We start from the raw sequence: 24,148 nt of genomic DNA on the forward strand, positions 1-24,148 counted from the left end.
TCCGTGGCTGACTTTATTCTGACATATAGCTAAAAGCTGCTGCTAAAAAAAATTAAACCCCAATCCAGCTTTCTAGCGGAGATGTGAACAGGACAGAGCAGACACCCTCCTGCCCTCAGAGTGGCTCCAGCAGGGCCGGGCTCCCAGGCCGGACCCCCCAGGGGACCACCCAGAGCAGCGCCTGCAAGGGAGGGCGCCCCTCAGCGGCGGCTGAGCCCCAGATGCCGGTGCACCTCCGTGTGAAACGCTGGCCTCTAAACGAGAGGCCAGGGCAGGGCAGCCTCGTGAACCCTGATGCTCTGGGCCCTGTTCCCTCCGAGAGCGGGCACGTGGGGCATGGCCGGCAGCACTGCCGCGGTGGGAGGGACACCCACGCGCACAGGACCGAGGGAGACTTGGGCCTGCTCTGACCACTGCGGCGGCAGCTGGGCGCCAGTCACGTTCTCTGCCGCTGAGGGCTCTCCCGGGCCGACCTCCAGAGACCCGCGGACCCTCCATTCCCAGGGCGAGGCCTCCGCGCCCCCGCGGGCCAGGCCGCCCTGTACTCACCCCGGCGCTCAGCAGGAGTAAGTCCTGACTGTGGCGGAATCCAGCCTCTGCGTTCCCGCCACGCTGCCTGGTCCCACGAGCACGGGAGGAAGCGTGCAAACACAGCGTGCGGTTAGTCATGGAACGTCACATGGGGCTCGAGGACACACACACTCACACCCGCAGCAGCGCCCACTCCTACTGAGGGTCTGGGGAACTTCTACAGGGTGGATGGGCCAGAGAGAGCGAGCCTGGAGCCCCGCGCTCTGCTGTCCTGGGGGCCGGGCCGCTCTCCCCAGGCGGCGTCACGGAGGGCAGAGGATGAGGCTGATCTAAGAAAGCGGAAACTCAGTCTCAGCCGCCCTTGGAAACGGCACCACTGACGTTGGTTCAGCCCCAACCCCTGCTCCAAGTTGAGTAAGAAATCTCCATAACCCCCTAGCAGAAACCCGCTGCTCCCAATTCAACGTTTTCCGTCTTCCCCTGGGCCCAGCAGGAGCACATCTGCTGAGTCTCTGGCCAGGGCTCCAGAGAGGGCTGAAGACTAGGGGCTGCTGATGGAGCAGCTCGCCGGTCTGAACCCTTCTGAGTCTAAGAGCCCCCAAGACCTGCTGCACGCAACTGCAAAAGATGCGAAAACACCCCGTTACACAGTTTATGCCCTGCCTATCTCACGAGGTCTGTAAAAGGCCATCTCCCACATGTTATATTCCCGACACCTCTTTCTAGGGTTGTTTCTAATTTATCTAAACTCTAATGTCAACGGCACTACGTGCATCTGCTGCGGAAATGCTGGATTTATAACAAGTATGGAAAATGAAAAAGCAAGCACTTAGACTCTTCAATCAACTGAAAACTAAGCTACATACAGTTAAGATTTGTAAAAATGAGCTGCATGCTCCTTGGAAGAAAAATGCTGTTTAAAAAAGGAGTCACTGGGTCTCCCCCACCCATGCTTAAGCGTAATATTGAGTTCTGGTGAAGAGACGATGCAGCTTCCCTGTAAGCCCGCTCACCGAAAGCGCACAGCTTAGCAAAGGCTTTACATAAATGTACTTTGCTCTGTGAGAGCAAGCGAGAGCAAAGCTTAGAAATCTACTCATGGGAAGGGCTAATAATAGGAAAAAAAGGGCACCACAGAGACCCTCCGGGCCCGCTCCCAGGGGGTGAGCGCACACTCCCTCTGGGATCCCCCAGTGTGGCCGCACAGCCAGCCGGGGAGCAAGGAGCCGCTGAGTCGCCCCGTCACAGACGGGACACTGGGCGGGGCGGGGGAGGTGTGCACAGGGCACCTCCTGCGCCACAGAGCCTGACCCTGGCCCAGGCTGTCTGGCGTCTATCTGGCCATCAAGTGGGGACACAGCGGCCCTGAGCGCCTGGCCTGAACTAGCGGCGTTCTCCGGCAGAGAGGCTGTCAGAGGGAAAACCAGAGCTGGGTTTGAAAGGACAACTGCAAGGCTGGTGTATTCGCAGCCCAGCCGAACTTGGGGGAGGACCTCTGTCGGCCTCACCTTCTTCCTCCGCCCCATCGACTGACAATGTGCAAGGGGCCGACGATGGCGGGGACGGGGGGAGGATGGGAAGGTGGACGCCGCTGTCACTAACAGGGACTCGGCCACCCTCCCAACGTGGAGAGTCTTGAGGGGCGACTGGTGTGGCCTGAGAGCTGCCCTGCTGTTCTGTGAAAGAGCTCTTGAGCGCTGCTGGCCACACACACATCTTTACAAGCACGGGGGTCAATCTAATGCTCTGAGAACATACGTGAGCCTTAGTTTTATTAGTTGCAAGAATATGCTAATATTCAACCAGACAAGAACTTGGAAAAAAAAAAGCATGACTGTTAAACGTTTATAAACAAATGTTAGGGTTCACTGGACAACACTGACCCTCGGGCATGCAATGGCGCTAAACAGCCAGCCCCGCACCCTGGGAAGCAGGCCCCTCCAGCTCGTCAGCATTCTGGCCCGGGCCGCGCCCGCCGCCCGACCTGTCACCTACCGTCCAGCTGCATCTTCTTTGGCTGCACCGAGGGTGAGGACAGAGAGGAAGGGACCCGGAAGTTCGCGGGCAGGGTCTCTGCGGACCCGGCAGCTAAGCCACGGACATCCTTTGGTCTGAATTTCTTCCTCCAAGAAGGTGCTCTCCTAAAGCTTTTATCATCATCCTGGGAAATTACAGGACAGAAAACAAGACAGATTTTAAAACAAAGGACAAAAACAAAAAGCCGCCAGCCCTTCAAAATGGCTGAGTCTGCTACTGCACTTCTGTCCACGTGTACTGGACCCCATTTGTGATGACCGTGTGACTGATTTGCCTAAACTGGGGACAGAGGAGCACGGCACACATTAACAGGTAACACACGTAACATGCATGTGCCAGGACCCCGACTGGACCCCGACTGGACCGCCCGGGTGCACGTTCCTCCTGACAGCACGTTTCACTTCTCATCTTGGAGAAATCGCCTCTTGCTGTATATTACAGCACACTGTCATTTGCCATGGAAACATTTTCGAGCTGTAACCACTTCTGTCTCACGTTGGGACAGAGCCAATGAATGCTTCTCAGGTGTCCGATTCTCCTTGTCAAACTCAAGTTTCCTTAAGGTCCAATGAAGAGAACTATAGTATGGGAGTGAACGAGTCATGGTTGTGTGTCAGGGGAAATTAATTGTTTTCAATACACTTAATGAAACAGCCCCTTAGCACACGGGCCCTGGAATAGAATAAGGCCATCCAGTTGCTCCCCAAAACACAACTCACAGACACCATTCCTAAGCGGAAACCAATGTTTTAAGATAAAAAACATTTTTGAGAGGTACTAAAAGTTAAATAGCAAAAAAACCACAAAAGTCCCAAAACAAAAACTAACCCACTCTCTTATCTTACTGAAGATACTAGTTTTCAAATGATTCATTTGTTAATTAATTTTTAAGAGCAAAGCTTAACTTGTAAAGTTAATTTATGTCCACATTTAGAAGAGATACCATGACTACATGGCTCATACAAGTGTAACAAAATAATTTACATTAAGGCAACTTGAAAAATCATTAAGCTGAAAACTTACTTCATCAAACCTTCTGTCAGTTCCCATGACCAAGAGGTTGTTAAACTCTCTTTCCAAGACAGCACGAGCCTGAAATTATAAAGAAACAGCACCCTGAAACTTTCAACAATCTCATTTGAACATCAGCACATCACAATTGTTTTTCAAACCAAGACTTAAAAAAAAATTCAACTGTGACATTGTTTGAAGTCAGGGGCTTAACGTGGTGTCTACAGAGGGGGTGTTGAGAAGAGGGAGCCGGGGTCTCTTGGAAATTACACACCAAGTGTGCCCCGTGGGCTGGTGCTGGTGGAGAGATCACGGTACTGACACAAGATACACAGCCTTCTGGAGAAGAACACAAAGTCCCCCCATTCTCAAATGAGCCCACGAGTCAAAAAGCAGCACACAGGGCAATCACCCCCAGAAGCAAAATTAATAAAACCTCACGTGGCACACACACAGTCATCTCTTTCACTGAGAACTAAGTACATGTCACTCTCACAGCACACTGCCGTGAATGAAAGCTCCCCTATTTTATGAAAGACTCTCGTGCTTCCGACAGAGAATGAAAAGTGGGCAGGCACGAACATGAGGTATGAAGCGTCTCTGACTGCGGACTATCCTGGGAGGGACTTGGCGAGCAACAAGGGGACCAGCTGTCTGAGGGTCAGGTTTGGTCTCCGTTCGGGGAGCCAGCTGTGCGTCTGCACCGGGAGACGGCCTGCTCGCTGGGCCCGAGTGCGGCTAGTCGCACCTGTGTGTTCTGCGTGGGGATCTGTAACAAGAGGGCCAGCGCATTGAAGTCAAACGTCTCGTCCAAGGCCAGCAGCGCCCCGTGCACGCCGCTCTCGACGAGGTTGTTCGCGTATTCCTTGAGGCCAATGGAGAGGATCCAGCGGATCACTCGGTCGTTGCTCCAAACCAGCACGTCTGCAGGGAACAAATTTGGAAAGGAGCCTCAGAAAGTTGTTTTCCCCTCACGCACCTGCAGCTGCAGCAAAGGAGTCCTACGTGATGCTGTCCCTCAGCTCCTGACAAGAGCCAGGGCCTCCCAAGGGCCGGGGGACACGGCCCCACAGGCAGACAGCCAGCCTGCTGCGCTCGGACACTGATGTCCCGGCCCCTCTCCGTCCTAACGGAGACTGTCCCACTGGACCTCATTCTTCCAGCGAGTCCGCGAGAGATGAAGCAATCATGTGCATTTCCAGGGAACAGAGAACGAGGATCCAGGGATCAGAAAGGAAAGGACAGACAAGAACGTGAATGCGCACCAGGCAGGAACATGTTTCAGACACAGACTTGAGTGTCTGTTTTTTTTTTTTGAGTGTTTGTTGATGTACTTTTTTCCCATCACAAAAAGGACTCAGTACCATATCTGGACACCTTGCTCAATTCAACAGAAACCTCACATTTATAATCTCAAAGCCTTTATTCTTTAAGTCATTTTTGTTGTCTCATTTTAAAAAGAGAGAAACATAAAGATATTGTCCAGTATATTAGAGATCTGTGTGTGGGGGGAAGATCTTAGTTAAGGAATAAGTTACAAAATTTACTCTAGTAGAGTGCTAAAAACAGCTGCTCTGTACAAATATATCCAGCTGATCACCAATGACTTTCAAAGACAGCGTGTGTCAAGTGTAAAAAGGTTTAAAATGGATTCAGAAAACAAACGAGACAGACGCACAGCTTTCACTTCCAATGCCCTTGTCTGGGTAAATGTTGGCTCCTGGTTTTTTCATGATTCAAATGAACTCAATCACAGCAAGACGATCCTTCAAAAGGGCCACCTTTCCAAACATTTTTTTTTTTTTTTAATTTTTGTTTATTTTTTCATTTATTTTTATTAGTTGGAGGCCAACCATTCCAACCATTTTTTAAAATTTCCTTCTTAGTAAAAACTGGAGATGAAAACAGCACTTACATGCACAGGGCTACAGTAAGGATTAAATGAAGGAAACTATGAAGGTGCCTGGACTCGTTCAGTAGGTCCTGTTATTGTTACTGTTATCAATGATCTATTTTCTGAACATTCTGGGAGGTCTTACACTGAGCTTAATGGCTAATATCCTTTTTGAAAATTTATTTTATTCATTTTTGGCTGTGACAGGTCTTTGGTGCTGTGCGCAGACTTTCTCCAGTCATCATGGGCGGGCTTTGCATTGCAGTGGTTTCTCTTGTTGTGGAGTCCAGGCTCGCGGGCATGAGGGCTTATCTGCCTCATGGCGGATGGGATCTTCCCAGACCAGGGATCGAACTGATGTCCCCTGCATTAGCAGGCGGATGAGTCTAACCCACTGGACCACCAGGGAAGTCCTACAGCTAACACCTTATTTAAAATCGCTCCACTGCACCCAGGCGCTTAGAGGCACCCCCCCAGGGAGACCCTGCATGGACAGCCCGTGGCCCCTCCGGCCTCCCCACCCGCCGTGGAGCTGAAATGCCTCCGCCCCCTCCCTGTCCAGCTGAGACGCTCCCATCCAGCTTCAAGGCCACGCCCTCGGCCTGGGCACAGGACCACGCTGCCTCCTCGAGTCCTCTAACAAGAGGCCAGAGCAGTGTCCTTCACACCTGAAGCGCGCACCGCAGGCCGTGCTCGTCTTGGCTCCGGAGTTGCCCGCGGCGTGCGGCAGCATCTGTGCGCGAACAGGGCACACGGCCCAGCAAGGGGGAGACCTCCAGAGCCGTGGGGAATGCTCTCACCTCCAGACACACAACCTGCAGGCCGACCCGAGCCCACGGACAGAGCCCAAGTTCTCGGGCCACAGAGGACGATCTCAAACACACTCCCTTCCATCCCCCACCCCTGTAATGATGCGAGGTGTGTTTTCTCCACGGAAAGCATTCGTGAATTTTTCTTTCCAATAGGAAATCACTGAGGCGGCTTATACACTGGGAAGCAAGAAGTAGGACTGTACTAGCCTTTCAGTTCATTCTGGCTCTCTTCTCTTTTCCTTTCCAGTTCTTTTCGGTCATAATTCAACCTTCGCAGGCACATAATTCCACACTGGAAACTGTTTCTGTTTCCAAGAGAAAAAGAAAAAATTTAGACCTGGCCACAGGCAAACATCTCTCAGCCAACTAGTAAGAACGACTTGCAGGGACTGACCTGTGAAAACTATCAACCATTTTCAGTTGCCCGCGAAGGTCTTTCTTGGTCAAGTGGTCCAGCATCCGCGCGTCCACAAGGCACTCCATGAAATAGCTGCGGTACTGCGGGAGCCCCAGGCTGGGCAGCCACTCGTTGCCGATCCACTCGTGGTTCATGTCCCCGTACGCGAGGGTCTGCTTTCAATAATTAAGGACGGTCAATTCAGGAACAAAACCCATGGAAGCAGTCACAAGAGCCATTTAAACCATCTTTAAAATGGATTTTTAACAAATTACATATTCTCAATGGCTAAGCTAAAGACAACATTGTTGCTCATAACTTCAAAATAATTTGATCTTTTATTTGCTACCTTTTAAATTTGCTGGCAAAGTTTTATACAAAGAAATTATACCATTAAAAGTCTATGACTCATCTGTGTTAATAAATTTAACCTATTGACCAAACCATGATAAAACTGTAACTGACTACATATTAATTTTCTGAAATAGCTTTTATATATAATAATATATCAACTTAGAATAGTCACGACTCATGAACAAGTTTGAAGGATCAACATAACTCTACTCACTAAAAGTATCTCTGGCTGGCTTTAATTTTATTTTCAACATTTTGTTTTCTAAATTTCTTTAGCAAAACATCTGCTAATTTCAAAGTCAGTTAAGTGAAGTGAAAAACAGGTTTAAAAAAAAGAGATAAGGAAAACAATAACTAAATGGACTGAAAGAAGAAAAAAGACAAACCCACAGTTATAGTCAGGGACCTCAATCTTCCTCTGAGTTACTCAGTAACTGATTGAACAAGGAAGCCAAAACAGACAACCAACCAAGGTCAGGAAGGATGTAGAAGCCTTTAAACAATTCTCCAGCAAGAACACTGGAGTGGGTTGCCATGCCCTCCTCCAGGGGATCTTCCCAACCCAGGGATCAAACCCAGGTCTCCCACACTGCCATCTGAGCCAGCAGGGAAGCCCTCTTAGATAGCAGTGTCAGCCAACTTGGCCTGACTGACGTTCTATAGAACTCTCCCTCCAACAGCAGAGTGACAACATTCTTTTCAAGGGGATATGGAACACTCTTCAAAAGACAGACAAATATCAGCACACTTAGAGTGACTAAATTCATACAAAGTATGTTTTCTCATCTCAACAGAATTAAATTAGAAACTAAAAAAACCCTGATATCCAGGAATCTCCCAAACATCAGGAAATTAGCATATTTCTAAATAATTTATGTGTCAAAGAAGAAATCGCAAGTGAAGTGGGAAATATTTTGAAGTGAATAAAAGTGAATATGCAATATACTAAAAAGCTACAGGACATAGCTACATCAGTACCTGGAGGGAAACTGATAATATTAAATACTTACACAAATGAAGAGAGACTGTAAATCTCTATCTTAAAAAACTTAATAAAGAAAACAAATGAAATCCACAGCAAGCAGAAAGAAAATGAAAGGGCAAAAATCAATGAAATAGGAACCAGAGGAACAAAATGAAACGAAAAAACTAAAATCAGGTTCTTCATAAATATCAATACAACTGACAAAGCAGAGTGATCGAGAAAAAAAGAGAAGACATAAACTACCAGAATCAAGAATGAAAGAGGGGACGACAGTACAGATCCTCAGATGTGGAAAGCGTGGGGTAAGCTGTGAACAACTTTAGGCAACTTAGATGAAATACCCTGAGACACAGCCTATGAAAGCCACTCAGCAAGAAACAGATAACCTGCATCTGTTAAAACTCGAATTTGTAGTCAGAAATCTTCTTATCAATCCACACGTACAAAATCTCTACCCTGAGTGGCTTTACTAGTGAATCCTAACAAGCATTTATGCAGAAAATACTAGTTATACACAAACCATTCCAAAATAGTCAAGGAAAAAACACCTAACTCATTCTGAGGCCAGAACTCTCTTGATACCAAAAACAAGACAAACATTACAAGAATATCAATATCCTCACAGACAAAGATGCAGAATTCCCTAATGACACATTAGGAAATCACTAATCCATCACAAGTACAAGGTATCATGACAAGCAGGGTTTATCTCAAGAATGTAAGGCTGGGCCAACATTTGAAAACAATCAGTGAGATTCACCATATCAATGGGCTGAAAATAAAAATCACAGTATCACCTCAAAAGATAGAGAAAAGGCATCTGACAATATTCATCATTGATATATGGAAATCTTAGCAATCTAGGAACAGAAGAAAACTGCCTCAACCTCATAACAGCATCTACAGAAAATGTAGAGCTGACATCACACGGTGCTTTCTTCCGAAGATCAGGAAGCAAGCAAGGATGTATGCTCTCGCGGCTTTTATCCAACTCTGACTGGAACTAGCCACCGTAACAAGACAAAAAAAGGAAATCGAAATCATATGGATTGAAAAGGCAATACAATCGTATTTGCTGATGACCTGATGATTAACATGGAAAACGAACTGACAAAACAGTTACAAGCATGAAAGTGACTTCAGCAAAGTTGCAGGGTACGAGGTCAACATACGAAAATGCACTGCATTTCTAAATACTAGAAATAAACCGGAAATTGAAAATTTGAAGACTATGCTTTATTATAATGTCATCAAAACCAATGAAATCCTCAGGGATAGAGCTAATGGAACATGTGCAAGGTCTGCACAATGAAAATAAACACATGACATGTGTATACACACATTCCAAAGAAGGCACCTGATGTTCTTCAGTCCAAGAAGACTAAGCTATGTTCTGAGGAATTCTCTACGTTATGGAATCCTTGGAAATAATACCTCTTGACTACCACCATGTTCTGTCTCAAAAATACAGCCTCTAATCTATTATTTACACCAACAAAGCTAGAAGGAATAACTGAAACTCCAACAAGAACAGTCAAGTTCTAATAATAATAAAAAAAAGACTTTCTAGTAGAAAATAAATTTCTATAAATAATCATGAGTGGAAATAAAACACGAAACATTTTTAGACATCATCACAATATCACGTTTTCACTCTTTCAGTTACAACTCTCATCTCACAGGCCTGACATTTATAGCATGAATATCTGGTATTATTTTCATACTTGCTGGTTATGTATTTTTAAATAGACACAAAATGCAAAGACATTTCTAAGTAGAGAATTCCATGGAAGCAGACGCCTCCTCATTTTTGTTCACTCATTATATGCTCTAGTCACACTTTAGTGGTCGATAATGTAAGTTCCTGGGCGGATCAGGCTCAGCCCCCGGGGGACCCACATTTCCTGGGCTGTCACCCCAGCCTGGGGAAGAAAAGCACACAACAGGGCGCTCTCATGATCAGAGAACATTTGGGGCAGAAGAGACTCTGTAGGGTCTATTTTTCCGTCACTGAAACGGTCACAAACACAGATCAGTTTTCTGAACTCTGAACAAGGTGAGAGAGATGGCATGGATCCTGTCCAATCTGGTACCACCAGTGGGTATCACAGTCCTATGCAGACCCCTGGGAGATGCCACTGGCTAAATTAAGACATCAGAGGCTCTGACCACACCTTGGGCCATCTCAAACTTCCCTTGGGCTCAGGAGCAGGTCACTGTGTGCCAGCACAGGGGAGACGAAGGCTACACCATCTGCCCTTGACGGCTTCACAGAAAGGGGTCCTCGCGTATGCTGAAGACCACAACTCAGCAATGCTGGCGTCACTGGCGTGGCTCATCCTTGTTTGGATTTCCATCGCAAAAAGCAAAAGCTCAGCTTAATCTCCATGCCGGTTTAATTCCCATGATGCAGGCAAAGTTCTGCCTCTTAGTGTGAAATACACTGATGTTTAAGTAATTGTGAAATGCGCTCTTTTAAATTCACTGATGGTCATTGTTGACTGGATTAAACAATTAATGAGGATATTTATCTGGAGCAGTGGCACAGAATACCTAAGTCAAGGGGCGGGGGAGTTCACAGAATCATATTATAGCTACTTTCCTCTTCTGTTAAAACTGACATAATTGGCTTTACTTTGGAAGCACAAATAGAGGGAAATGGGTGTTTCAACTGTCAATTTGTAGTCAGGAACACTCTGATTCAGAATTCCCTTTGCTTTTTTGGTTACACAGGTATCTTTTCAGGGTCCATACACAGCACTGCCACTAGTGAGCCCCTCAGGCGATCTCTTGTCCACACCTGGTAGACTTTTGAACTGTCAGGTGTCACAGAACAAAGTCGGTGGGATCACAGGTAGGAAAATCACTGTTTTTAATCAAACTGTCTCAAAGCAAGGTTGCAAAACAGTTGTGACAGAGCTTTTGTTTTTGAGTTGAACTGGGGACCTAAAAATTCAACATGTGCATTAAGCAGGAGTGGGCTCAATTTCTGAGAATTCCATCAGTAGGAAGGACTCTGGAACACACAGGATTAGGACAGTCCAGTAAATACCGACAGAGGCAGAGTCTCTATGGCATCTCTTGGGTTGGAAATTTATTAAAATATGATTTTCTCATTAGCTGATCTCGTAACTAACGCTACCCCACCGGGACTGAAATACATTACCCGAGTAGCCGCCGAAGCCACGGGGCTTTGCAGGAAAGAACATGTGTCAAACAAAGTGATTTACGTCCAGGAGAATTAACTATCAGAAATGTTCAAAATTGTCCATGAGACGTACTCTTTAATCTTGTGCTTTGCTTTGGCTAATGCTTTCAAACCATTAACAGTATTCTGACTAAATCAAGATACTGAAAACGTTAAGAAAAGTAAATTACAAGTTCTCAACCTCCAACTCTTTTTGTTGCTGTATATATAGTGAAGAATACATTACAGAAAGTCTCCAACCTGAGCCCAGCTTCCCTCCTCATCCTCCTGATGTTACGTGGTTAGGGATGCAAAAGAACAGAACCATTAGTACTGGTGAGCGGGGGACGCGAGCACGTTCACTCTGCAGGGAGGGCAACCGCACTGGGGGAGACAAGGGTCACAGCGGCAGAGCGGCAGGCAGAGTCATGCAAAGGCCACAACCCAACGCTTCGTGCAAAGAGCAGCCCCCCGCCCCCGGCAGGCACCCCCAAAAGAGAACACTAGGACCCAGGGTCAACCGCGGTCTCCTGGGAAGGAGACAGGCATCGAGTCTATTCTACAGGAAACGAGTCTAGCAACTTAAAGTTCCTGAAACAAATACAACACAAGACAAAATACGGACTGTTTGTACGTTTAACTAATACCTAACAGAGATACTTATCCGGAACAACTGAATATGAAATGGCATTTGTTTTCCACAAAAGGGCCAGGAACGGCGCCGCCCTGACCCGGGGCCGCGCGGGGAGGGAGACGAGCGCGGGGAGGGAGACGAGCGCGGGGCCGGGACTGACCGTGTGTGGCGTGGCCGTGAGCGTCTCCATCTCCTCATGCGTTAACCAGACATTTCCTGTGGTCTAGGGGGGCCCGCGGCCGGCCACATCCAGGCAAGGGCAGCAGTGACAGGGAGGAGAGGTGGCAGACACGTGAGCCGGGGCGGGAGGTGCGGGCGGGGGCAGAGGCCGGCTGCCCACCGCCCCGCGTTGGCCCCGGCGCCTGGAAGCTCCCCGCAGCACTGCGCCCCAGCCACACAGAGAGGGGCTCAAGCGCTCCGCCTGCGTGCTGACCGCCTGAGCCAGGCGAGACCGCGAGAGAACAGGGCACGCTGCCCACGTCTGAGAGCAGCGAGGAACGCTCAAGGAACGCCCAGTGCGACATGCTTAAAGGGTCTCACCCAGACGGAGTCAGCGGCCCGCTCTGGGTTCTGGGGGGATGGCCCTGAGCAGGTGCCCGCCAGGGACTGGGTCTCTCTCTGTCAGAGGAAGCTGCGGGGGCCCCGGCAACGGCACTCCGCGGCATCACCAGCCAAGACAGCGGAGCCCCCGGGGGGGCAGGCGGGCTCCTGGACTATCCCATGGGAGGCAGGCTCCTCACGGTGAGGGCACCACCCATTTAACTGAACTCCTAAGAAGCTCCCTTTCCTGAGACACTTTATAGAACCTCCGGGGAACCCTCAGCGACTTCATGTCTCAAAAGGTGGCTCTGGTGAACCCTCCAGGGCTCAGAGAGCAGAGCGGATACCCTGAGAACAGGCGCATCTGTGCGGGGTGAGCTCACCACCGTCACGCGCACACGTAGAGACAAGGAAGACGGACGAGCCTGAGTCAGGCCCCACCTGCTCCAGTGCAGGTGCGTCTGAGAGGCCGCGTCTCCTCGCCAGGGCTCCTCTCCAGGGTGGATACACCGAGCGTGGGGACTGAGCTGTGTCCTGAGTCTGCACTCGAGAAATGAGGAGCAGGCCGGCCCTCATCTCCTGGCAGCAACCCACATTTCCACCAGATTCGTTTTAACTTTTCCAACTAGGAGGACCCTCCTACAGGACTTTCAAGGTCTTCCCCCGTGGAGGAAACGTGGATAAGCACGATACGACTTGGTGTGAACTGGCAGATGTACGGACTCTTAAAACCCTGAGAGCTCAGGATCTGTGCCTCCCAAAGCGGACAGGCTGGGCAAGTCAGATAAGGGGAAAATAAGGCAGCCTGCGGGCTCAGCCTTTTCTCCTTCACTTTCTTGACATTTATATTTACATTTTTTACAATATATTTTCAAAAACTTCCTTTTTTACAATTTTCACATTTTCAAAAAGTCCCTTTTTTATGTTTTCAAAGACTCCCATTTCTCTATTACAATGCCACTGTAGCCCAGCTGCTACAAAAACAGTCTGAAGTATTCAATAATCCATCTTTTAACAACACAACTATTGCAAATGAAAAGCTGTCATGGTTTGGAATGTTAGAACTTTAAGCTGGAACAGTGGATGCCTGTAGAGAGAACCCCGGAAGCGACACAATCGGGGGGCGAACTCTCCCTATGGAAGGGGGGCGGCGTACCGTTCTGGACGTGGGCGGGGCGGAGGGGCTGGTCAGGGACATGATCTCCTGGATGGCCAGCCGCAGCTTCAGCCGGTGCAGCGGGTTGCTGATGCCGATCTCACGCTGGATCTCCGTGTCCGACAGGGCGGACATGATGGCGCCGCTCTTCACGTTGGCTCGGCAAGCAGCCACGTACCAGGCCGGCATCCCGACCCAGAGCTGGGGGCGGGGGACACAGGGCGGGAGGTTAGGTGTGGCTGCAGAGGGACAGACACACCCGGCCCAGGACGGGGGTGCGGTTGGGGGCGGGGGTTGGGGGGCGCTCACACACCTCCAGCCAGACCACAACAGTAGGCCCGTCCCACTGTGCGAAAGGCAAGCCTTGTCTCCGGGCTTCCTCGAGCAACTCGTGCCTGCAAGTAACGAGACATTCAAAATTCAAGAATCACCGCTACACACGGATATAAAACAAGTTAGCCTAAGTATTTATCCTCTTCATACATTTTTCAAAACTCAAATAGTACGTATCTCATCATGTTCCTTTAATCTTCTAAACCATCTACTTAATGGCAGTTCAGATATATTACAAAGAATACCTGAGTCATGAAATGCTGAAGGAGTCCCTGCAATTCCCTACAGAATCACCTCCTTCCAGGATGAAAGAGTTATTGCCAAGCTTAAAGAATTCAGGAGTCTGCACAACCAAGGTAGGATAGTCAAGGAAAAACATATCCACTCTGCCCTCTCTAGACAATGAGGGCGCATCTGTAGAAGAGGCAACCACAGCGGGGTCTGAGCAGAGGAGCCTGTGCCTGAGGCGGCTTCAGGGAGGCAGAGCATTTCACAGCAGACACACGCGGGGCAACGCAGACTTTCAACACAGGACACTAACACAGCATGCGAGGAAAGGGGCGGGTGGGGGCTGCTTCTCTCCTACAGCGCCGTTCAGCTAATTGGCCATGTGCTAAACTAAGGCCCTGGTTACTCTTCTTTGGCTGTGCTGCCATGTGGCTTGCGGGACCCTAGTTCTCCAACCAGGGATCAAACCCCAGGCCCCATGCAGGGCAAGTGCAGAGTCCTAGCTACGGGACTGCTAGGGAATCCCCTGAAGATACACAGTGGCTTTTCAATATACTCAAATAGCATCAGACTTCACTTAAGACTATGAAGTCTATGTGTGGTTAAAGCTCGAAATATTTCACATAAAATTTCAAGTAACTGTTCCTTTAAGGCAACTTTCGGTTTCCTAGAATAGTAAACATTATATTTTCTAGGAATAATTATACCAGAAAACACAACATGTATCTTAATAGCTCAAAAAGTGAAAGTGAAAGTGAATTCGCTCAGTCGTGTCCGACTCTTTGCGACCCCATGGACTGCAGCCTAGCAGGCTCCTCCATCCGTGGAATTTTCCAGGCAAGAGTACTGGAGTGGGTTACCATTTCCTTCTCCAGGGGATCTTCCCGACCCAGGGATCGAACCCAGGTTTCCCACATTGCAGGCAGACGCTTTACCATCTGAGCTACCAGGGAAACCCCTTAATAGCTCAAGGAGAGTTTTTTAAAAAGGCAAACTTTTTAAATTCCCATATCCCATGGGAACAAGCAAGGCATACACCACTTTGGAGTTCACGTTCCAACCACAACCACCATCCAGAAGCAAATGGAAGACTCGCCTGGCTTCTGCTGGGGTTTATTTCCTTCCTTGGCTGTAAGATACTGCATCACCCTGCTGTCACCAGCTCACTCTCAGCTGAAACCTCGCTTTACAGAGACGGCTTGAGAGACGAGCCTGGGGGCTGCCTGCTCTGCGGAACGCTGCGACAACCCTGCTCGGGCCACACAGCGGGGCTACTGAGCTGGGACCGCCTCTGCCCCTTCGAGGATCAAAGTTGAGACCCCAAGTGCAATTCATTAAAACGCTTGCTCTAGCAGTAAACTGACGTGGCGTGCCTCCTTGCCTTAAAATTAGAGTCAAAGGAGAAAGACCTTCGGAAATACGGTGAATTCTATGGGGAACAGATATGTTGGAGAGAAAGCCTCACCATCTGCGGATGGCAACAGGCACCTTAAAGCAGGATATGAGCACCACGGTCAAGCTGTCTTTCCTAAGAAGATGGCTGTGTGAACTTCTGCTCACCAAACGCTACACGCGTGGCACCACCCAGACAACAGGTGTGGCCCTGTTTTCTGAGCCTGACCGTCCGCCCAGCCCAGCGCCTCCCACGAGGGATCGCTGGGCTCCCCTCCGCCAACACCGCGCCCCACTCCTGCAGCGCTGCTCGGCTCAGAGCCTGGAGCTGGGCCGAGCCCCACGGGGAGTCTTCGGGACGCACACAGCCCAGCAGACCTGCTGACTCGGCTTCCCCTGCGAGCTGGCGCCCGGCAGTGTCCACCAAGGGGAAGAGGAGAGACAGCAGTCAGAGCAGAGGCACGTGAGGCCGGGGCGAGTGCCCGCACGCCCAGACGCTGCGGCGACCCACAGGGACGCGGATGGTCCCGGCGGCCGTGGCCCCCACTGCTCGCAGCCCGCCAGCGCCTGCCGCGCCCGCCGTGCTCTCCCTGGGAGCTTCCACAAAGCCTGGAAGTCTGAGAGTCACCAGCCCTCAAAAACTCTGAAAGTGGATGCACTGGCTGCGTAAATTCAGCAATTAAAAGAATACCTTTGAGACAAACTGGGGCTTAATAGAAAGAAATAGTTTTGAGAAACAAATTGATTCTCACATCTATAATGCTATAAACGTTGAACTACATTCAAGTGATATTTTTTCTAGAAAACTGGAATATTTTTTCACATGTATAGATAAGGCATTTTCCCTGAAGTCAGTGTTGTTTCTAGTTGACTGACGGAGCTGAGATTACCCGCTGTGGTCAGAAAAATCTTTGTACTTTGAATTGTTCTCTATGAAGCCAGCAGAGCAGCCCAGAACTTGCCACGCATGACAACAGAGCACACGCGCACACGCAGAGTGAGACGCTCACCTTGACACCCAGCTCGAGAGAGACCTGCCTACCACACACACGCCCCTGCCCCACACGTAACTGAATCACACGCTGGGGAAGTAGCCCAACAGAGCTCTGTCCTCACACCGCCGAGGGCTCGAGCACACCTCCTGAGAATGGCAAGGGAGTGTGTGAAACGCGGAGACACCTGTTGGCCAGCTGACACTACGCTGGGTCCCACATGCAACGTGAACTTTCGGGAGCAGCGGTGGGCGGGCCGCAGGGCCACAAACTCAGTGTTCCTGTGATAGTTACATATGAGGATGTGAAATAAAACACATCAGCAAAATCCAGAGGACAAATTTTCCTCATGCGGTCCCAGGAGGCAAAAGGCCTAGTTTGCATATTAAGTTTCATAAAACCAAGTGGCAATGACTTCAAGTTATTTTAAAATATTTTTATGCAGTTCAAACATAGCAACTTTCATGTCAGATTTTGCTGTTAAGTGGCTTCCTCAAATTTCCACTTACAGGAACAAAGACTTGAGTGTCCCTTCCTACAGTGTCGTGAGCAACCACAGGGACATTTCATTCGGAACTTCATCAACATTATTTCAGGCAAGGAAACTGGGGTTTCTGAGAAGAGAGCTAAAATGAGGCACATTTCACAAAAGAAAACTAACAGGCAACTCCAGGGCTAAAGGCAAACTGGCCTCTGGTGGAGGGTCCTGTGGGCTCCAGGCTGGCCCAGGTTCCAGGCGGCCAGGCAGCTCTGCCCACTGTCAGACTGACCACAGAGCCCACCAGTGTCCCCGTCTCGAGGCCAGGACTTCCACCTTATCATCACCTTCCCGACGCATAGGTTCGCACTCACCTGAGGCTACCAGGCGCTCAGGCCTCTCGCTCACCTGTCAGCTCACTGGGACAGGCTCGGTCACCTCCCGGGCTCTGGTCAGGGAGCTGCTGCCCGACACACAACCTGTCCTGGGTCCGAACACGGTCTGCACCCAGAGACACGCGCTCACGCGATCTCCCTGCCTGCCACGGGGGCACCACCACACCCGGCTCCTTTGCAGGAAGCTCTCCCCCGTTACTGCCTCCTTTGGAGCCACGACAACTCAGAATCAAAACTCAGTAGGCTTACAAAACAGTCTTCTTAAGATAAAAATACAGAACCTATTGGAGGAGAGGAGGAAAGGGCAACATAGCGACTACTTCCTGTCGGCCTGCGGGCGTGAGGAGCAAACCCGAGAGCCGGCGGCAAGTCCCGCTGGGCCGCCCTCGCCCCCGGCCACGGGCATCCCACTCGCTAGGGGCCGGCACTGCTTAAGACGCCTCATCACCTCTACACAGGTGTATCTGCACAGCAGACGCTGGTAAAAGCCCTCGAGGGACACACTACGATGGTCCCCGTCTCACAGACAGGAAAACTGAGGCACAGGAAAGCTGAGCTTCCCCACACCCCAGAGCACACTTGTGAGGACCCAAGGTTCAGGCATGAACCATGACCCGTCCTCGTCAGACAACCTCCCGAAGCGGACGCAAAGCCCATGTGTGAGTCCTTCCCAAGTCCCAGATGCTCTAGGTCCTCTGGAAAGTGCAGTTTAAGGAAGGCTTTGGGTCCAGCGTTCGGAAGATAATACACATACAGAGCAGGATGCCACATTCAATCAGCAAACATCAGTTCAAAACCAGGAACAACTGAAAACTGTTCAGCGAGGTTGACAAGAAACGAAAAGCTTACTTTTTCTGAAGCTTCCGATTTTTTTCGGCTTGTCCTCCCAATTTGCTGAGTCCGAGGGCATCCTGAGATGAGTTTTCTGTCTCTGAAACACCAGCTAGGAAGAAGCAGAGTGGTCGAGACATGAAGAGGAAACCGGCAGGGCCAAGTCAGGCGTTTCTGTGAACAGCCGGAGGAGAGCGCAGAGAGCTCTAAAGGCCAACTTTCTGACCAGACGCCGCCACACGGGGAAGCGCTCCAGGGCGGCAGCCCAGCCGCTCGGGAGATCCTGAATCAGGCGGGGCGGACGGACCCACCAAGAAGACAGACGCCTCCTCCGCTCCTGCTCCCAGAAGGATGCCAGCGTGAGGGACAGGAGCCTCGTGGGGACGGGGCGGGGGACTCGCTGCAGCCCTCCCCCTCCCCACGGTGAGGCACCCACCGGGCCCCAGCGCCTCCTTGCCGGGGTGTCCGGGCCGGCCCTTCTCCTTCTTGCCAAACAAGCGGCCGATGGAGGACTTGATGCCCTTCTTCTTCGGGGCCTTGTGCAGCGAGTCCTGGCTGCTGTTGCTGCTGCTCGGGTTGCTCACGGGCCCGTCCTGAGAGCCGGTCGAGCTTCGGGAGAGAAAACGTCTTTTAACCGGCGCCCCTGAGCAACCACACCCCAACACGAGCTACTGATGGGACCGGCCCCCCAGCTACACCTGCACCCCAGCCTCGCGGCAGACGGTGGAGCCTCCTTCACCAACCACACCCCAACACGAGCTACTGATGGGACTGGCCCCCCAGCTACACCCGCGCCCCAACCTCACGGCAGACGGTGGAGCCTCCTTCACCAACCACACCCCAACACGAGCTACTGAAGGGACCGGCCCCCCAGCTACACCCGCGCCCCAGCCTCGCGGCAGACGGTGGAGCCTCCTTCACCAACCACACCCCAACACGAGCTACTGATGGGACTGGCCCCCCAGCTACACCCGCGCCCCAACCTCACGGCAGACGGTGGAGCCTCCTTCACCAACCACACCCCACACGAGCAATGCGGGCTCCCGGCCACAAATGACCGCCCTGGGAAGCTGAGACGCCCTGACTCGAGCTCTCCCAGGAGGAAGGCTCGACTCGAGACCCGCTGGGGCAGAGGGCGCCCCAACGCTCCCTCAGGGACACTGCTCGGCGGGTGACGAGGATCCTGGAGAAGGCGAGCGCACCCCACCTCCCGCAGGGCGACCGGGAGCTCAGCAGGTGGTGGTCTGAATGCAGACACTGTCAGTCACAGGGGATGACAAACAGGCTCCTGAGAGGAGACCCTTGAGGAAAAGGGAGGGATTCTCAAGAGCGAACCCCAGAGGCATGGAGCCGTCACCGTCAGGAACCTGCCCTGGACCGGGCAGACCTCTGGTAAGGGCAGGAAGAAAGCTCCCACAGGAGTCAATCCATAGAGACACAGGTTTTCTAAAATCAGTGAGGCCACTGAGCTCTTCTCCCCCAGCACCTGAAGTTCACCACTAAACACAGGCGCCGAACCCAGTGGGACTCCTTTAAAACCATCCTTCCAGCTCTTTCAGGACGAGGAGCGCAGGGCTCCTGAGCCTGACGACACGCGTGCAGGCCGCTTACTTGCGGGCGTCCCTGACGTCCTCGTGGCTGACTGCGTGCAGCGCCCCCGGGTGCAGCCGGTCCAGCCGCAGGGACCGCGGCGAGGCAGGGGGTGAGGTTTCACATTTGATGGTGGTCTTGTCATCTCGTACCTCTTCCCGGGAAGCTGGCAGCTGAGGGAGTGAGGTAAGTGTAAAATTGGTAACAATGGACTGTCGAAAAAGGCAATCACACAGGCTTTAACATTATAACCAGAAACTTATTTGAAAATCTATTAGATATGCTTTCTGCCAAGTACAAAAGAAAGCCTTGTGCTGGCTTAATGCCATCTTAAAGGACTGTCTTATTCAAGAAAAGCGGGGCCATGGGGCAGCAGGAGCCCCCAACCGAGGGCAGAGACGGAGACAAGCCTCCCTGGAATCCAGCGAGCGGACGGCCCCGCGGGGCAGGACAGCAGAGCCATGCTGGCACCACGAGCCCCGCACGGCATGAACTGCCCGGATGAAGAGGACCATGCTCATCACCAGATAAGGCTCAGATGGACCACGAGCAGGAGTGAGAAACCTCTCAGCAGAGCCGTCCAGGCCTTTCCGTTTGAAGGAGAAAAGGACACAGCTTGTACCACCACCCGAGATCACCCTTAGTGAGGCCGCAGGTTACCGGAGCCCATGACAACAAGCGAAACACAGACAGAAAAGGACCCGAACCCCTCCATGCGAACACCAACGTGTCTGGCTTGCATTTCTCGGTAACATATGGACTGCGGGCTACACACTGCAGAGCTGACACCCAGTTCGAGTGTAATTTGCTCACCGTGGTTATATAAAGCACCCCTAGGTCTTCACCAAGAGATGATCTCGTATCATCTAGAGGGTGGGATGGGGAGGGAGACGGGAGGGAGGTTCAGAAGGGAGGGGATATATGTGTGCCTTATGGCTGATTCATGTTGAGGTTTGACAGAAAAGAACAAAATGCTATAAAGCAATTATCCTTCAATTAAAAAATAAACTAATTTAAAAAAAATGCTCTCTCCTGGAGTCCCAGCTTTTCTGCTGGTCCTGGGTGTGAGGACAGGAAAGATGGTGGTAGCAACAGTGTGGGGAACAGATTAACCCCTTCAGGGTTCAGGCAGGTCTCACTTATAAATCTGGGTGTATGGTTAAGCCAGGGGAGGTTTTATGAAACAATCATGGCAAGCATATTTATAAACAACAAGTGCGTTGTTTTGAGCAACTAACCTGTGCCTTTTTAACAGGATTCCGTAAAGAATACCGATCCACTGCAGCCCCACCGCAGCTTGGGGACCACAGAGTGACTTAGTGCAAAACCCCGCTGAACTCATTTAACAGTGGCACCCTCCCCTGACCTCTAGCGACGACCCTCAGACAACAGAAGGCTACAAAGGCTAGAAACCATCAGCGTGGAACTGAACAGGGATCAGTCTCAAATTCAAGTTAGAGTAACATTTATAAAAACCAGAAAACAACACAGAACAGAGCGGGGAGGTGCCACACCGGGGCTGACTGTGGACTCAGGGAGACAAACACCTGCCTCAGAGTCAGGACCACGGCCAGCGCCACCCCCCCCCCCCCCCCCCCCCCCGCACTGCCCGCCTCCTGAGTAAGGCCCCTGGGTCCCCAGCCCGGCCACCCGCCCCCAGGAGGGAAGCCCGCCCCCCTGGCGCCCACGTGACTAGGACGAGCAGGACCATGTCCTCACTTAACAGGAGGGCAGAGCAGGCCACAGAGCGGGTGAGCAGCATACCCAGGCCACCAGCCCCAGGCTGACGGCGCTGCTCTGCTGCGCCCAGCAGAGGGGCTCCCGGCCACTGAGCTGCCTGAACCAGAGCGCGGCTGCCCGAGTCCTGCGGGAAGGCCCAGGAGTGCTCGGTCAGCGGGCTGGGAGAGGAAGAGGGACGAGGAAGGCTAGCCCTCGGGGCACTGGACTCCAACGACAGGGGCCCATGCAAGTGACCCGAGGGGGAGGCCCCGAGCTCCCTCCTGAGGCTCCTCCATCAAGGATGCCGTGAGGGACACGAGGGCCTCTGGAGGAAAGCGGGCTGGATGGCTCCACGGTTCAGTGTCCAGGCTCTGATCAGACCAGTCCGCACCACACTGCTGGGTGTGCGAGCCTGGGCACGGGGCCCAGCCTCTCTCAGCCTCAGTGTCCACCTCTGCTGAATGGGGAGGACAGCAGCCTGGACCCCACCTGGGTGTCCGCCAGATGAGATGAGACTTGGGACGTACTCAACACGGTGCCTGGCGCACAGAGGCTCCTGCACACTGCTTCCCCCGTCATTAAATGGGCTTCCCCCAAATCTAACATCTGTGGCTCTGACTCAGTCATTTCTTTTAAAAAAACACTAAGCAGAAATTCCATGGTGGTCCAGAGGTTAGGACTTGGCACTTTCACTGCCAGGACACCGGTCTGATCCCTGGCTGGGGAGCTAAGATCCCATAAACTGTGCAGCATGGCCAAAAAAATAAGTAAAAATAACAAATAATACTATGTCTATTATAAATAAGCATGAGATGATTAGAAGGCAAACAAGTGGGAGAAAGGCCAACTGTTACAATTGTCCCAATGAATGACCTATTTCTAACAGAACCATCAGCATATTTTAAGTGGTAGGTGAGTTTTATCACTTCCATTAAAACATCAATTATTCACCAGTACATAACCACATAGTGTTCATTCACGTAAAACAATAAGGACTCTTTAATACTTCACAGAGAAACGAAGGCATGCTAAATTACTAAATATTTTACCTTTCTACGATGTTTCCTTAAATCACTAGGCTGATAGATGCATGCAAAGAAATGAAGAGAAACCAGATTTATTGCGACTTTGAAGCTAAAAGTTCAAGAATCAGTATAGGTAAATACAGTGAAGCAAAAATGACGGCAAACATATAAATGAGATTAAGATTTAGAGAACGTGTACCTGGAAACAGAACATTTTTTTGACTTCAAAAGTTAAATAAGCTATTCAAGATTTACTAGAGAAGCACTATAAATTATTACTCAGGAAGATACAATTCTATTACAACATCATGATTTATTAAAGCAGAGCATTCTGTACAACAAAGGGCCTTAACAGCTGTCTGTTCTCAGCCAAACTTCTCTATAACTTATTTCTCTTAATAAAAAACATGTTATACTTTAAAATAGTAATTTAACTGATGAGGAAGTTACCATAATACCTATTTTAACACTGAACAAATCTAACCACCTATTGGACATTAATGTAAAATCTTTACCTAGAATTTGATTTAAAACTTCTCAAAATACATTTATTAAAGCAGGTACCCTGTAAAAATATGTAAGAATGAAAGCTAGCATAATAGCAGGTGGAGTCTTTACATATTATGAACCATAGAAGATACTTTGTAAAAGAGTCTACTAGAGACATTAACTGTGCAAAAGCTGATGAGATTTACAGGCTTAAATCCAAGCACCAACACAGAAAGGATATTGTGTCAAAAGTCCATTAATTCTACACTTAGAGGATCATTTCTTTATGTAAGGATCATCTCATTTATGAGTTACACGTGTTATGTAGTGTACGATCCATCTATATTATGCTTGTAACTGTATAGTGATACACTAATTAAAACTTACTGCCATGGAGGAAAAACACCGTTTAATGAGACATGAAGACAAAGTAGAAACCCCACCAAGGGGACACACGCTGTGGACCTCAGCACTGCTGTGACCAGAGCAAGCGGGGTGGACGGGGGAGGGGAGATGGATGGGGAAACTACAGACTCGGGGTAGGGTGGGAGGCTGGGGTCTGGGCTGAGGACGACTCAACAGACAGTGGGATGGGACAGGAAATCAAAACCAATGATGAAAGCAGACACGCTGTCAGAGAACTCCACAACAAGGAAAACACAGACAGAACTGTTCTTTTACAAATACTCGGAAAGAAATCAAGCATGAAACCACAGCGAAACCATCAAAGAATTTTAAATATCAACTCATTAGCCAATGATGCAAATTATAAACAGTGTCAAAAGACCACAAAACGGACTAGTTACCACTTCACATGCCGCTAAAATGATTCACAGTTAATTTAATTATATGCTGGCTAACAATGCAGCTAAAATGAAATGGGTGGTAACAGAAAAAAGTGGTAATACAAGTGCAGTTACAAAGCAGAGTGTTGTAAACGTGATTTCATGGGGTAAACAGCAACGCACTCAGAAAACCTAAGCTAAACACACAAGAAAGCTGGAACAAGCACTTTAGAGCCGCACACTCTGTCACCAGAAGCCCTAGGTCATCATCTCCTTTTTAGACTCGGAAGAGCGAGGAAGCTCGACTTCTTCCTTGGGGCACCGGGCACTAACCTGGTTTCACACACAAAGCT

The 24,148-nt window shown here is 50.2% G+C and overlaps 1 protein-coding gene across 2 annotated transcripts in view; it reads right to left on the reverse strand.

Annotated features, from left to right (window-relative positions):
- The window catches only part of PPFIA1 (PTPRF interacting protein alpha 1), an 81,642-nt gene that overhangs the window by 1,277 nt on the left and 56,217 nt on the right, over positions 1-24,148 (reverse strand). The window contains exons 17-29 of one of the 2 annotated variants that reach the window (XM_061161543.1): positions 19,799-19,950; positions 18,624-18,796; positions 18,206-18,299; positions 13,852-13,933; positions 13,539-13,739; positions 12,003-12,065; positions 11,470-11,496; positions 6,680-6,855; positions 6,493-6,590; positions 4,328-4,503; positions 3,592-3,660; positions 2,527-2,692; positions 550-616 (exon numbers count right to left, since the gene is read on the reverse strand). In XM_061161543.1, the coding sequence (XP_061017526.1) occupies positions 558-616; positions 2,527-2,692; positions 3,592-3,660; positions 4,328-4,503; positions 6,493-6,590; positions 6,680-6,855; positions 11,470-11,496; positions 12,003-12,065; positions 13,539-13,739; positions 13,852-13,933; positions 18,206-18,299; positions 18,624-18,796; positions 19,799-19,950 (1,536 nt within the window). In that variant the 3' untranslated portion in view covers positions 550-557. The remainder of the gene's footprint in view (positions 1-549; positions 617-2,526; positions 2,693-3,591; positions 3,661-4,327; positions 4,504-6,492; positions 6,591-6,679; positions 6,856-11,469; positions 11,497-12,002; positions 12,066-13,538; positions 13,740-13,851; positions 13,934-18,205; positions 18,300-18,623; positions 18,797-19,798; positions 19,951-24,148) is intronic. The other variant, XM_061161534.1, reaches the window with a different exon arrangement.

The sequence above is a fragment of the Dama dama genome, chromosome 2, assembly GCF_033118175.1.
Source record: "Dama dama isolate Ldn47 chromosome 2, ASM3311817v1, whole genome shotgun sequence".
NCBI classification, from domain to species: domain Eukaryota; kingdom Metazoa; phylum Chordata; class Mammalia; order Artiodactyla; family Cervidae; genus Dama; species Dama dama.